The 13717-nt window shown below is 44.0% G+C and overlaps 2 protein-coding genes across 2 annotated transcripts in view; both read right to left on the bottom strand.

Annotated features, from left to right (window-relative positions):
- Window positions 1-1576: 1576 nt before the first annotated feature.
- LOC109625490 (GTP-binding protein REM 2-like) lies at window positions 1577-6834 on the bottom strand. The gene is made up of 6 exons (XM_020080724.2): window positions 6711-6834; window positions 6521-6581; window positions 5413-5722; window positions 5206-5279; window positions 3864-4041; window positions 1577-2295 (listed from the first exon to the last, which is right to left on the bottom strand). Exons 2-6 carry the CDS (start codon window positions 6572-6574, stop codon window positions 2003-2005), a joined length of 909 nt encoding a protein of 302 aa, XP_019936283.1. The 5' UTR covers window positions 6575-6581; window positions 6711-6834; the 3' UTR covers window positions 1577-2002.
- Window positions 6835-7983: 1149 nt separating this feature from the next.
- Window positions 7984-13717, bottom strand: part of nrl (neural retina leucine zipper) — a 6784-nt gene continuing 1050 nt past the window's right edge. The window contains exons 2-5 of the mRNA XM_069522379.1: window positions 11543-12355; window positions 11140-11427; window positions 9859-10074; window positions 7984-9571 (exon numbers count right to left, since the gene is read on the bottom strand). Of these exons, the coding sequence (XP_069378480.1) occupies window positions 9407-9571; window positions 9859-10074; window positions 11140-11427; window positions 11543-12160 (1287 nt within the window). The 5' untranslated portion in view covers window positions 12161-12355 and the 3' untranslated portion in view covers window positions 7984-9406. The remainder of the gene's footprint in view (window positions 9572-9858; window positions 10075-11139; window positions 11428-11542; window positions 12356-13717) is intronic.

The following is a 13717-nucleotide window of genomic DNA, read 5'->3' as shown; positions in this document are numbered from 1 at the left end:
GAAGTCAATATATTTTGTTACTTCCAACCACTGATGGTATCGATATACCATATTGATCTATTAAACTATTTATCAGAATCATTTAAAGATGTCTGAGCCACAGTCACCACAGAAAGAATCAGAGGTCAAGTTCTCTATTCTTACTGAGAATGTGGTTTTAAAAACCATTTTAAAACCATTACGAAGTAAAGTGGCATTGAAAATTCACATTTTCAAAGGTGTACTTTGATATTAGGTGGTAATATTTAAATTGGATTATAATTTTGGTAAAATATAGTTGCCTGATGTTTCTTCACCAGAATTTTACTCCTGGCGGAGATGGCTTTAAAATATCATTTAGATCCTTTTGTAGGGAAATTAAATGTAAATTGTTCAGGAGAGGAGTTGCAGCAAAGGAAACTTTGTTTGTCTGAACCTAAGTAATTGTGAGTAAGTGATTTTCTTTTCTTGCAAGCTGTGATTTAGTTCTTTTTTTTTTTTTTATAGGTCCTATAGACATATTTAGTGGAGTACACATTCTTGAATATGCATCATTGAAGAATATGCCAGTGGCTCAGAAGCACCATGTAGACATACTACACACAAGTTTAATGACCAGTTTTAGAGGATACTTAGTTTGAATTTTCCATACATACTTTTGATGCAAATTTTACCAAACATTTGATCAATTCTGACGACAGTGAGAGGATTTTCAGTGATGTTAAAGCTCTTCCAGCATCTGAGCTGCAGCTAGTTTGAAAATAAAATCTCACTGAGTGACAGCAACATTTGAACTAGGTCAACGAGCTGCTTCCCACTTCATGAACATTTCCTTTAGCTCCCCCATTTCAAAATATATTCATGTAGTTGTTTCATTAGCTCACTTACAACAGATCCACTCGTCCACAGGAGGGAGCCTGCAGCCCAGGTTGTCAAAATCCCAAATCCTAACCTCTCAATCAGTTCCAGCAGTTTGCAGCCAATAGAATGAGTCAGAATATCAGGCCACCATTTTGCTTTTTTACTTCTATTATAACACAGCTCTTCCTTTGATAACAAATGATGGACATAATGACCTGTGATGCACTGGATTTTTGCACGTGTGGGTGGGTGTGGGAGGCTGGAAGTGCTATGAGTTGGAGAGTGACCCAGATGAGTGCAGAGAAGCTGACATGAAACAAAACATCCTCTGCATTTCAATTTGGGATGTTGAATTCTATGCTGAAAAATACAATTCACCTCCAGTCTCTGAAGTGACATTCAGGGGAAAAGCCACCGAGCTGAAATGGATGCGATGTGTATGTCTCAGTGATTCCAGGTCACCATGACGACTGTAACATGGCAACAGTCACTCCATATACAATAATTTGCTCGTCCTTCCCCTCTCCTCTTATTGCTATGCCGAGCTCTGTTCTTCCAATTTTTCTCTCCTCCACCGGCCCTTCATTGTTTTCCTCCCCACCGTCCCCATAGAAACCACAATAGCTGAGACTCCACAAACACAATGTGAATCATCAGCAAAGTCTGTCTCACTAATGAGTTCTGAATTTGTGTGGTCATGACTTTATCCTGAGCTTAAAACAGTAGTTAAATGTGATTAAATGTGACAACTGGTTTATTAATAAACAGAGGTCAAGGGTAACATGCAGTGAGTTTGTCAGGACTCAAAAAAGCAATTTATTTAAAGAGATGAGGGTGGCAGTTAACTATCACGACCACAGTGTATTTACATGTGCTCTACAACAGTATTATAATATTCTCGTCTTTGTTGATAGTGTACAAAACTGCTGTAGATAAACATCATCACTAACATCACTCTCGCTGTTGTCTACTGCTGGATGCACATGATGATCACTCACAACAGTGTCCTGCCATCGCTCTGGCTCCTGCAAACTCACCCCTCCTCTGCTACTCACATCCTCATCTCTCATCCTCTAACTGCTGTGTCACTCCATCCTCTCTTTTGTTGGTGTTCTACCTCCAGCTATTCTCTGTCAACAATCGAACCATCAGCCTCGCCCAATCACAGCGCCCCCAGGTCGTGGCATGAGCGGGACTTCTGCCTCAAGAACTTGCCTGCCTCTCGCTCGCGCGGGTACCGAGGCACCAGGCTGGACAGGAAGCGTTTGGCACGGGAGGTGATGCTCTCGCGTTGGCCTCCTCCGCTCAAGTCCTCCGCGGTCATCCCCGGGGGCCATGGGGATTGGCCCCTGGCTAGCCGCACCGCACACTCCAGGAGCTCTAGGGTGCGGTGGTCCAGAGAGGCGGAGATCTCCAAGAAGAGGCAGTTGAAGAGGGTGGCGCTGGAAATGGCCTCTGAGGAAAAGGATGGAGAGGAGAGGGGACAGTGTTATCTGCATTAAGCATCCAGTACAAATTATACTTCTCTTCTTCCACCGTTATACTCAATCCAACATGTGAAACATGTTAACCAAGCTGTGAATGTGGTGAAAAAACAACAAGAGGTCTATGATCACAGTTTTGGCCCTTTTCCATCCTGGCTTTCAAATGAGTTTTTCAGCATTTTCGCCTATAGCTGACAGTAGACAACAAATGAAGAGAGATAGAGGACAGTATAACATGCTACAAAGATTTCCAGATGTATAAAACCCAGGACGTCACCTGTTATGTGAGCTTTAAACAGGGCTTGGTCGACCCCTTTACAGGCCTGTGTTCTTTCATCAGAGAGGGTGTTGAAGAGCTCTCTGTATACGAGGCTAACGTCAGGCAGGGTCCCTTTGATCAATTGTGCAAATTGCACTTGCAAGCGATTACGAGGAGCTTATAAAGAAATTTATAGTTTAATGAGGGCAGATGGTTTGGGTTTTTAAGACTTGCAGGAGGGCTGAAACTGAGCAGAAAAAGAGAAACAAATCTAGAGGTGCTGCAGAATGCTCTGTGTGTGTGTTTGTGTGTGTGTACCATTGTAAGGTCATGAGGAGAGTTTTTTTCACAACAAACCTTTGGAAGCAATTTTGAGAAACAAAGAAGACTTTTAGAGGGTGTAATAACCTGCTGGAGTGACTTTCTCACCTTCTTTAATAATAAGCACATGTAGGAGCTGCATAAACACAGAGTATCAATGGGGTCAATGTTGTAGTTAAGCCTCTGTCAAAGATTATTGTCTTCCATGTTGGTTTGTTTGTTTATGAGTAATATTATATGAAACTAAATTGGTTGAAAAAACTGAAAAACTGATAAACTAAAATCTGGTAGAAGAATGCAGTATGGGTCAGGCTAGATTACATAAAATCTTGGTCCAGATCCAGGATTTATTTTTCGCTTTCTTTAATATTGTGCAGTAGGGCCTTTTTTGACATTTTCATTGAGATCCCTGGGAGTGTTTCATGGATTTTATTATAAAAAATCCATTAAGCACATTAAGGGAACCGGTATCCATGAGTGTGTGCTTTCTGGTGCAGATTGATTGGATTTTAGCAGACTGTTGGGCCTTGGTGGAGGTGGAGGTGTGTGTGTGTGTGTGTGTGTGTGTGTGTGTGTGTGTGTGTGTGTGTGTGTGTTCTTTGTATGGTTCCAGGGGCTTTGAGTTGGGAGGTGTACCATATACAGTACATGTAGTAATATTACACGGCTCGGCAGCCTGTGTGTTTTAAAGCTGCATTAATGTGAAGAGGCAGTTCATTTCCAGTCAATGCTCTCTCGCTTTAAATGTGATTGTGGCTCCCCTTATACTCCCACACTGCAACTGAGCTGATACACTGACATTTACATTTTCACATATCTCACCACACGTTAGTGTTTGCTGACACAGACATAGAGCCGAAAATGTCAACACTGACTGTGGAGACCAACGCCACAACTGAAGGAAAAGAATTTGATAGATGAGGATGGGGGGGGGGGGCAAAGCAGAAGGCTTGTCTTACCTTGAGAGGCGACCTCACGTGTGCGTACGAGGTCACTCTTATTACCAACGAGGATGATGGGAGTTTGGGGCTGAGTCTCTCTCAAAAGAAGTCGGAGTTGGGCGGTGCGGTGGAAGCTGCGCCTGTCAGTCACCGAAAACACCAGGACACACACCTCACACTGCAGCGCCGACAGGTCCTGAGGGGCAGACAGAGGTAAAGGCACTGTGTAATACAGTAATGTAGGTGGCATTTATATATACTGTGAGGAAAGTCAAAAGTGCCTATATATGCATTTATATGTACAGGTCTATTTTAGTATCTCATACATAGTGCACTAATAAAGTACACATCCCTTTACTCAAGAATGTTTCTCTTCAAATCTTTTTATTTTATGATATTTTCAGACATGGGATCAATAAAGTTTATCTTATGGTATTGTATGGTGTCATATCGTAGTGGAGCTTAACTCTGACGTGTTTCCTTGTCTACATCATTTTGCCACTCTGCTGATTGAGTAACACACACACGCACGCACACACACACACACTAATCCTCTCCAAATAGCAAAGAGGCAGAAATCTCTAAAAATAAATTGCCCCTGAGTGAATCCTTCATAGAAAACAGATCACATCACTTCCTGTCTTTCTGAGCAGCCATGGTCCATTGACTTTTCATTTAATTTTGATTCAGTCTAGAATTGAGTCAGACCCAAAGGCAACTTCCTCACTGGACAAACCTCACAGTGTTTCAGATCATCAATAATCATTATATAAACGTCAGAGAATCCCCACATTAGAATCAACTGTGTACCTAAAATAAAAACATGAATACAGTCACTTGGCACATCTGCTCTGTGGGCAGCTTTCTTTCTCTCTCTCTGTTTTTCTCTCTCTCTCTCTCCCCCTCACTCACATCCCTGCACAGATGCCTCTGAACTGCACTCGAGGGAAAAGAAGAAAAAAGTGTGCAAAACAACCTGATAATGAGCTTTTCCTCAGACAACCACTTGCAGATGCAGCAGATTTATTGTCCTCCTTTCGCCACAGCAGTTCTCGGAGCTCAAGGCAACTATTTCTACAGTTATATATTGCCGTCAAGTTCAATAAGCAAAGACATGTGCTCTGGACAAATAATATGAACAGCTCTCATATGCTGCATTGTGTATTACAGTTCCCTTAAAGTTTCCCTTTTAGGCTAATTCTGGTTGTATATGCAAATTGTCTTAGCAATCTGTCCACGAGACGCACAGGGCACCATAGGATATGGAGATGGATGTATGCAGGTGCAAAGAGTGCTCAGTGGCCTAATGAGGGAGCAGAGAACAGGGATCATGGGAACAGTGAAGTATTGTTGGGCTCACCTGTCTCCAGTTGTCAAAGATAATGATGCTGCTCTCCTCATCATCCACTGTGACTGTGCGCATGTATCCCTCCCCTAGGGACAGGGAGAGCAGCTAGGTTAGGTCTCAGATGGGAGATGGGTGCTGGGGTTTGTTTACCTGCTGCTCACTGTGAAAGGCAACGCTACTGCAGGCGGCCTTTCCTACTTCAAACAAAGAGCTTTGTACCATCAGAATCCACAGATGCCGTCCTGTCCATGTCGCCAGCGAGGGCGAGGGCCAGAGAAGACTTCCCCACGCCATTCTGCCCCAGCAGGGCGATCCTTAGAGGCCCATCAGGTCTGCCCTCCACCGCCACGGTTGGAGTGTCGTCCAAGGCTGGACTGAAGCGGATCGGTGATGCAGAGGACCCAGCAGCACTTGATGTCCAGTCGCCGTCATCATGCACAGCTTCTTCTCGTCTGAGCTGGTGCTTAATTGGCAGAGGAGTGCTTCCTCTGCGAACTGTCGGTGTGCTGGACAGAGTCATACTGTCACACTGAGGGACAGATCGAGGGACACTGTGATGCATCACATAATGCCAAGAGACAGAACCCAGATATGGTACAACAGATAATAACTCACTGTTACTACTGTACTTCCATAAAACAGGAGGATGATAGCAAGCAGAGCAGAGGCTGAGATAGTGTGACATTTACAAGTCAAGGTTGAAAAACATTATCTCATACAATTCCCATAATACAATTAAATAAATGCTCAAATTTTTCAAACTTCATGTCTCAAATGGATGGATGCTGGATGGATAGATGGAAGGATACATGGAAAGATAGATTATCTATCTATAAAATATTCTAAACATGCTGAAAGTTTGTCTCACTTCAGCTCTGTTTTGGTCTCGACCAGCACCTTAGGCAAATTGCTATCTGGTCCTTTCACTGCTCAATGTGCTGCTAACTCTGTTAGGCTGCTGTTTGGTGTGGGGGTAGGAAAAGGTCAGTTTCCAGGAAGCTCAGAGACATTTTTTGGGATGTAACAGAAAAAACTACTGATTGTAAGAGTAAACCGAAATAATAAAGTTGCAGTTCAGAAAAACCCCAACAATGAGGTGGAAGATGCTAAAAAGCCATGGTGAAAGAAATAGAAAGTGGGTCTGCTGATATTACACACACACACACAAACACACGCACGAACAATAAACCCATCCATTAAGCTGACACTTTAAATACAAAACATTGTAATGTTCGCACTTTGCCCCTAACTCTGATTGGCTGCTTTAATTCTAGATTTTAGGGGCTGTGTGCCCAGACCTCCGTGCAGCCCCGTGCAGCCCACCTACCGTGGTCGCCTTCTCCTCATTGCTGAGTCTGTCTTCGGGCACATCTGTCTGCATCTGCAAACTGATATGAAGCGATCGGGGATAAAGACTCCAAAAGAAAACTGAACACTCCCCCTTCTCCCCCTCGTTCGCCTCAACCCAACCTCACCCACTTCATGAACCCAGCTCAGCAGCAAGTATGATCTCTCACCTGTCTGGCGGCTCCCGTACAAAGTAAGCACGGTCTCTCTCTCCCTCTTTCTCTCTCCCTTCCTCTCTCTCTCCTGCTGCACTCTCTCTCTCTCTCTCTCTCTCTCCGTCGTGTCTCCTTCTCTCTCTCCCTCGCTCTCTCTCTCTCACTCTCTCTCTCTCTCGCTCTTTAATACATTTAGTTTAATTTAATTTAATTTAATTTTTGCATGAATGTGTGTAATTTTACATGAAAAGTGCAGTTAACGAGATTGTGTAATAATAATAATAATAATTACTATTATAATTATAGCGCTTTTAACAATGATCAAAGACACTTTGCATAGGTTTTAAAAATCCTATCAGACATAAAGGTTTGTTTGTAATCTCTCTCTCCTCTCTCTCTCTCTCTCTCTCAGGCTCTACAAACTGACACTCACTGTGGTGTAGGAGGTAGGAGGCAGGATTCAGGAGATAGGAGGCAGGAGGTAGTATTCAGGAGGTAGGGAGCAGTAGGTCATAATAAAATGATGCTCTGAGCCACGAAGCTCTCATTGACCTGTGATAGATGGCAGCGATATAGAAACTGGCCACTAGGAGGAAGTACAACGCAAGTCTTCTCCAAATGTGGCTCTATTACTATGAGTGTGTGTGTGTGTGTGTGTGTGTGTGTGTCCTTGGGGAAACACAACTTGTTTAAAACGTGTTATTTGGGAATTCCTCTAGTAAAAACTGTTTTAATACAATTATCCTATCGACCTGCTCGCCCAGTGCTTCAGTCTGTCGCCTCTCTCCTTTTGTGTCTCATCAAAGACACATGTGACCTTTTCCTGGACTGACCCATTTTACCTTTTTTATCAAATAAAACCATATAGTCCCACATCCAAGGAGTGTATATGTGCATGTTTTCTATCAGAATACGAGTGTGGCCGTGAGCGGTGGTGCGTCCCTCCCACACAAAGCCACAATAGGCTCCGGCAGTGAGCAGCCAGGACGCTATTATAGCCCTAATCCTGCTCCTATTGTACAGGCCAGAGAGAGAGAGAGCGAGAGACAGAGAGAGAGAGAGGTAGAGCCGAAGATGAGGTCATCCCAAACAGTGCAACACCCAGGGTCACTGCCTCACTATAGAGGGATGGAGATAAAGAGAGGGATGGAGCAGGGGATGGGGCTGCAGGGTGAGCTGCACAGAATAGGCCTGTACAAGGCTGCGGTTGGGAGATGCTCAGATAGGTGAATGGAGAGGAGGTGACCTGTGTGAAGAGTGCACAAAACACAATACAGCACGCCAGGGATGGTAAAGTACTTTGTTTATTTCATATGCATATGAAACCACACTACAACAGGAGCAGGAAACCACGATAATGGCCGTCATGTTTTGGTAATAATGTTAATTCTAATCACAATTGGATAAGGTAATAAACTGTAGGAAAGTAAAAATACACACTAATGGAATAAAACCGGTAAAATAATTAGAGTCAATACATAAATAAACAATAAATACTGAATAAATAAGTGAATAAATAAAAATAACAATTTATTTAACCTACACCCAAAATAAATAAATCTAACGCAATGATTCCATGGGAGAGTTTTTTTTCTCCATGAAAAAATATATTTTTGCTTTTTTTCCCCCTGCGCCATTGGTTTTGAGTTGCATCTGGAGTAGAACCACAGTACCTGAGTGCACAGTGACCAGCTCTGTGGTGCCACATGTCGCATTAAAATGGTGATCGTCCCTGTTACAGAGGTGTTCAATGTGCCTAGAAGAACTGGACACAACCACACAAATCATGCCACACTCTTGGGATTGGGTGTCTTTGTCCTTTCCACCACATGCAGCCGCTTCATTAATTACAACCAGCTCCACTTCGTCATATGTAAAAAAAAAAATCAGCTTCGAGAGCAAACAGCGAGTCTTCTCTGTTTGTGTTAATGGCTGAAAGTCACCATTTCCAACTAGATTTATTTGCTAAAAAAAAAAAAACAAGAGCAGTATCCCCACTATTCGTTTAGCACAATCACTGGAAGGTCCCCATGAGAGGTATCCTTGTACATTCTTTTATCTATGATTATTCACTTTACAAAGAATAACAAGTCTTGGTGAGCTTCAACACTTTGGTAGGCAACTGTGAAACATTAGCTGGTAAATACTTAACTGCATGCTGTGGATACTTCATCCAAGCCCATATCACTCCACATCCAGCACCACTGCACTACTCAGACCTCTGCAGCTTTATAGCAGCTTATTATATAAAAATAAAAACAAAACTACGATGTGAGCCTCAAACACTCATTTGGAGAGTACATTGCAGCTATGTCACATTGCATAGATAATATGGGATTGATACGATTGTAATTTGATTCCATCAGTGGTATTTGTCCACTGTTGTGCTGGTGTCACAGGCAGAAGATCTCAATGAGCTCTCAGCCAGTGTTTGTGCAACTATTCACAGTTTAGTCAGCAGCCTAGAGTCTCGCTCTATGATTCCCCTTCATTCAAGGGTGGGTTTCACAGTTGTGTCGCCCCGAAACTGAATGTCTCTCTCACCATCCCTGCTGTACACACACATGCACACACATGCACACGCACGCAAACATGCACACTCACACATAAACGCATACTTCTTTGCTTCTCTGAGTCTGATCCCTCATCACTGGTCGCTCCATGTTGGCTGAGCTTGTTTTTCCTCTATGTTCTCTTCTGAGGGTATAAACTCAGAGGAAGTAGTCGGGGGGTGGGGAAGCGGGTGGGTTGCTGGGGCGGGTCGGTGGGGCCTCGCCGCCGGCGCCGTGGTTCGTGCTGAGGAGCTTCTCGTAGCGGGCCTTGTAGGCGTCTCTCTCCCTCAGCACTCGAGTCAGCTCACACTGCAGCTGATCCAACTGAGGAGAGGGAGGTGGAGAGAAGACGATCATTTCTCTGTTCTTTACTGAGATGTTGACTCATTTTTCATAGTAAATTGTGTCAGGGATGTAAATTTAAGAACTGAGGCCCCACAGAGTACCAGACAGAGGATTTGACCCATTTTGAGGCCTTTTCAGGGTCAAGGTGTCCATAATAAAGCTTGATATCAGATTGAGGTTCAAATTTAGGGTCAGATAAGTCCTGGATGTGCATATACTGAGAGATCATATAGGTGAGACTCGTACATACAGACGTGTGTGTGTACCTGTTGTGTGAGCACATGTTTCTCTGACTCCAGAGCGTGGCGGTGCTGTAGGCGCTTGTAGCGGCAGGACTGGGCATAGCCACGGTTCTTTAGTGTGCGACGTTTCTGCTTCAGGCGCACCACCTCGTCCTTGCTGACGCCACGCAGATGTCGGTTGAGCTCGCGAACCGACAGGCTCACCAGCTGCTCGTCAGAGAAGCGGTCGTTTGCCCCACACTGTCGAACACAAGGTGGAATCACACACAGAAAATATACTGGGCCATAACATAGCATATATTCAAGGAGTGTGAACTGGAGTCAAACTTAAATACATCTTATGACTGGTGCACATGTGATATGTCATATTGTATGTGTGTGTGTGTGTGTGTGTGTCAGGGGGCACATTTCAGCACCACATGTCCATAATCTGTCATGTAATCTGACTAAGTGTGGGTGACAGTTATCAGGATTACACACAGCAATAATAGCAGATATTATCATAAGCTCACACTGTGCTCCACATAGTGATTCACCCAGACATCTTGATCGACCAGAACACAGATTACTGCATTTCTTTACCTGCTAATGTACATCCATAAGATACCATTCAACACTGAGCTTTATAAACAGTTTTTTTTGTGTGTAAAAGCTGATCCCAAAATGTCTTTGGAAGAATTTTGAATTCTATTCATCAGGTATAAATAGTATCACCACTAAAGAAACCCTATAATAGTTGTAAGCACATGTACGTGTTAACTAATGTATCAGTCATATGATAATGACTGAAAATGTAGTAAGAGACCATTACAATATAATAGACTATGTTTTCATAGGATCATTTCTGACTGCTGATAAATACTGTACAATGACAGACACTCAAATGTCTTCATATCTGTATTAAGCTGCATTTTAGTGTGTTATAAATCATGTATTAAGTGTTTATAAACTGCTTATGAATGCTAAATTCTCAACGCATATCTAAAAAATGGCATTATTGTGATTTTGTGTCTTCAGAGACTTCACTTCCCTAATAGTTGGCCTGTAGAGAGCAGGCCTTCAAGTGATGCCTCAGATAGATGCAGACATTAATAACCATGTTCTAATGTCCTAATCCTAATCCTTCACTGCACGATCCCTCGCTCCCTCCGCTCATCCCTCTCACACAGGTGCCTCTGTTTCCTCACTCTGCTTCCTGCCCCTCCTACAACGTCCCCCTGGTTTACTGATGAACTCTTCCTTTCGAGCATCATTATCATGACGATCATCTGGATAGATACAAGCACAAGTGTTTCCCCCCTTTACCTGATTAACTATTTGGTGGTGGTGATGGTGATGGCTGCCATGCATTGGGTGATGCGGGTGGTGCTGATGATGGTGATGCTGGTGGTGATGAAGGCGACCCTGGGGGCTGAGAGGCTGCGGGTAGGGAGCTGAGGCTTGGGTGGCGTTTGGGAGCGAGGCAGGGGCCGACGAGAGGAAGACGAGCGGGCGATGGCACATGTCTGTCCCCTTGGTGCAGGAGATGTCGCCACCGCTGTCGCTGCTTGAGTCGCCAAGGTTGCTGCTGGAACTCTGAGAGAGACCTGGAAACTGAAGGGGAGGAGGGGGCACAGGAGATGATGAAGAGGCAGCAGGAGGGAGAAGAAAGAAGCCAACCTTTTCATGGCTACATAACATATCACAGATTTAACCTAGAGCATGTTACCTGTGAGCTGACTGCTGCAGCAGCTGAGTTCAGCAGGGCCTCAACAGCATCCTCACAGCCCAGGAAGCCATTTACCGGCCCCCGTTCTCTGTCCCCTCTCTCTGGTACTCCTCCCAATGCTCCCAGCAGAGTGGCAGGCCCTGTCACCTCTCCCCCAAACTGTTGCTGCAGTGCTGCCAGCCAGATCAGGTCCTCCAGCGAGGCCGGAGTGGGACCCTGCGGGCCGCTGTGGGCCGGGCTCCCCTCCACATTCCCCTGAGAGCCAGAGCTGATGCCAGAGTTGAAGCTGTTCGAGATGGAGAAGGGGAACGAGATGGAGGAGGATGACGATGAGAGGGAGGAAGAGCCTGAGGGAGGCGGGTGGGCGTCGCTGAGCGTCGGCGAGGGCGGCAGCGAGTTGTACGGGCTGGAGCTCAAACTGGAGTCCTGTGGAGGATGACTGGTGTACGGTGAGCTGGAGGGGTCGTAGGCCAGGCCAGATTTGGGATATGGACAAGGAGGAGCGAGTGGAGGAGTGTCAGATTTCACCTCAAACTTGAGGAGGTCAAAGTCATTCAGGTACTCCATGGCCAGCGGGCTGGGGGGGAGAGAGGGCATGGGGAGGGGAGGAGAGGACATGATGTCAGCCGCTGCTGCTGCTGGTGGAGCTTCAACAGGGTTTTTCCGTGTGTCAGGATTGTTGGAAAGCCCACTCCTCTGCCTCAGTGCAGCTCATAGACAGCAGCAGTGGAGATGTCAGGAGGTAGACTGGTGGATGAGGTTCCTCTGTGAGAAACTGTACGTCCCCGTGTCCTCGTCTCTGTGTCTCTTGTCCTGAAGGAAAGGAGGAAGCAGAAGGAAAGGGATGAGAGAAAAGGAATGGTGTTACACAATGTTTAGAAGACTTTTGTATAAGGCATTTACTTTGCCATTTATTTATTGATACTGAAAAAAGTGCTTCACTGAGTCAGAATAACATTGTGGATGGACAGTAAGTATTAAAATAGATGCAGCAGAACCAGAGGAATATTTCCACATATTCCTCCTTCGAGTCCAAATCATGTGCTCCAGAGTACGGCTGAGCCGCAGAAATGATAGAAAAGACATGAACAAATGTGTGTTAAGTGAGCTACAGAGGTTCAGCTTAATCATTCAATAATGCTTTATAGATCAGTGATAAGCCTTTAATAACAGGAGCCTTTTGGTTGCCAGGTTATGGAATATCCTCCATAGTGACATTCGTTTTTTCCTGTTCGCTACTTCTGTTCAACCAACAAAATAAATTTACATACATGCAAACATCCATAAGGCCCAATAGTCAACTTATATTAAGTCAAGGTCCAGGTATGATTCCCTGAGACATTGGTGAAAATGGAAAAAAACCCAATAACGCCTCTATCTCACAATGTTCAAGAAAGTTACAAAAGAGGGAGATCAAAAGTTCCTGCAACAAAACTGAATAGATTCTTTTCTGAGCCATACCATATCCTTTGTGGTAATCCATAGAGTAGTTTTTATGTGATGCTGCTATCTAGCAGACAGATAAATGCTGATGAAAACATAACCTCATTGGCAGAGGTAACAAATTATTGATGTTAACTCAAGTTAATGTATTTCCTGAGAAATTAAAGAGTTAGTCAAAAGGACAAAGCAAATTTTCTTGGGTTTACCAAAATGTAAGGGAAGGATTTTGACAGTTGTCAAACTTGTTGTCATCCTCTTCTTAGAAACATTAGTAAATTATTTATTAACCATCAGTAAAATGATCAATAACAGCTTATAAAGTGTCTTTGGAGGGTATGGAAACTCTGCAGTGTGCTGTTTTAGGAAATTACAGTTTTAAACAATATTTAACCATAAAAGCTATGACAACTTGACTTGGTTCAACTTGAAATCAGACTGTGAGAATGTGTGTGGCAGCTATGATTGTGTTATACTAAGACACTAATCTGCCCCCGCCCCCATCATCTCATACACATGTATAAGAAACACGTGCACATTCATCTACACGTGCACATGCAAACATTGTGTTGTGTGCAACATCTTGGTTCAGACAAACCTTTAAACTATGCTTGATACTGATATTTGTGGCTTTCTATGTTCAACAAGTTGTGTTAGTCAACAATTGATAATTTATTTATCCACATATTAAAAATGCCTTCAATGCCCACACACACACACACACACACAGACACA

The sequence above is a fragment of the Paralichthys olivaceus genome, chromosome 3 (assembly GCF_024713975.1).
Source record: "Paralichthys olivaceus isolate ysfri-2021 chromosome 3, ASM2471397v2, whole genome shotgun sequence".
In the NCBI taxonomy this organism is placed as follows: domain Eukaryota; kingdom Metazoa; phylum Chordata; class Actinopteri; order Pleuronectiformes; family Paralichthyidae; genus Paralichthys; species Paralichthys olivaceus.
Note: the sequence above shows the minus strand (reverse complement) of the source record. Positions and strands in the feature narration are given on the sequence as shown.

Excerpts from the sequence above, each read along its gene's own strand:
- LOC109625490 (XM_020080724.2), bottom strand. The coding sequence starts at position 6,574 with ATGCAGACAGATGTGCCCGAAGACAGACTCAGCAATGAGGAGAAGGCG. Across the intron at positions 5,723-6,520 it reads ATGAGGAGAAGGCGACCACG|TGTGACAGTATGACTCTGTC; the intron begins GTAGGTGGGCTG and ends TCTGTCCCTCAG. Across the intron at positions 4,042-5,205 it reads TCTTTGACAACTGGAGACAG|GACCTGTCGGCGCTGCAGTG; the intron begins GTGAGCCCAACA and ends TCTGCCCCTCAG.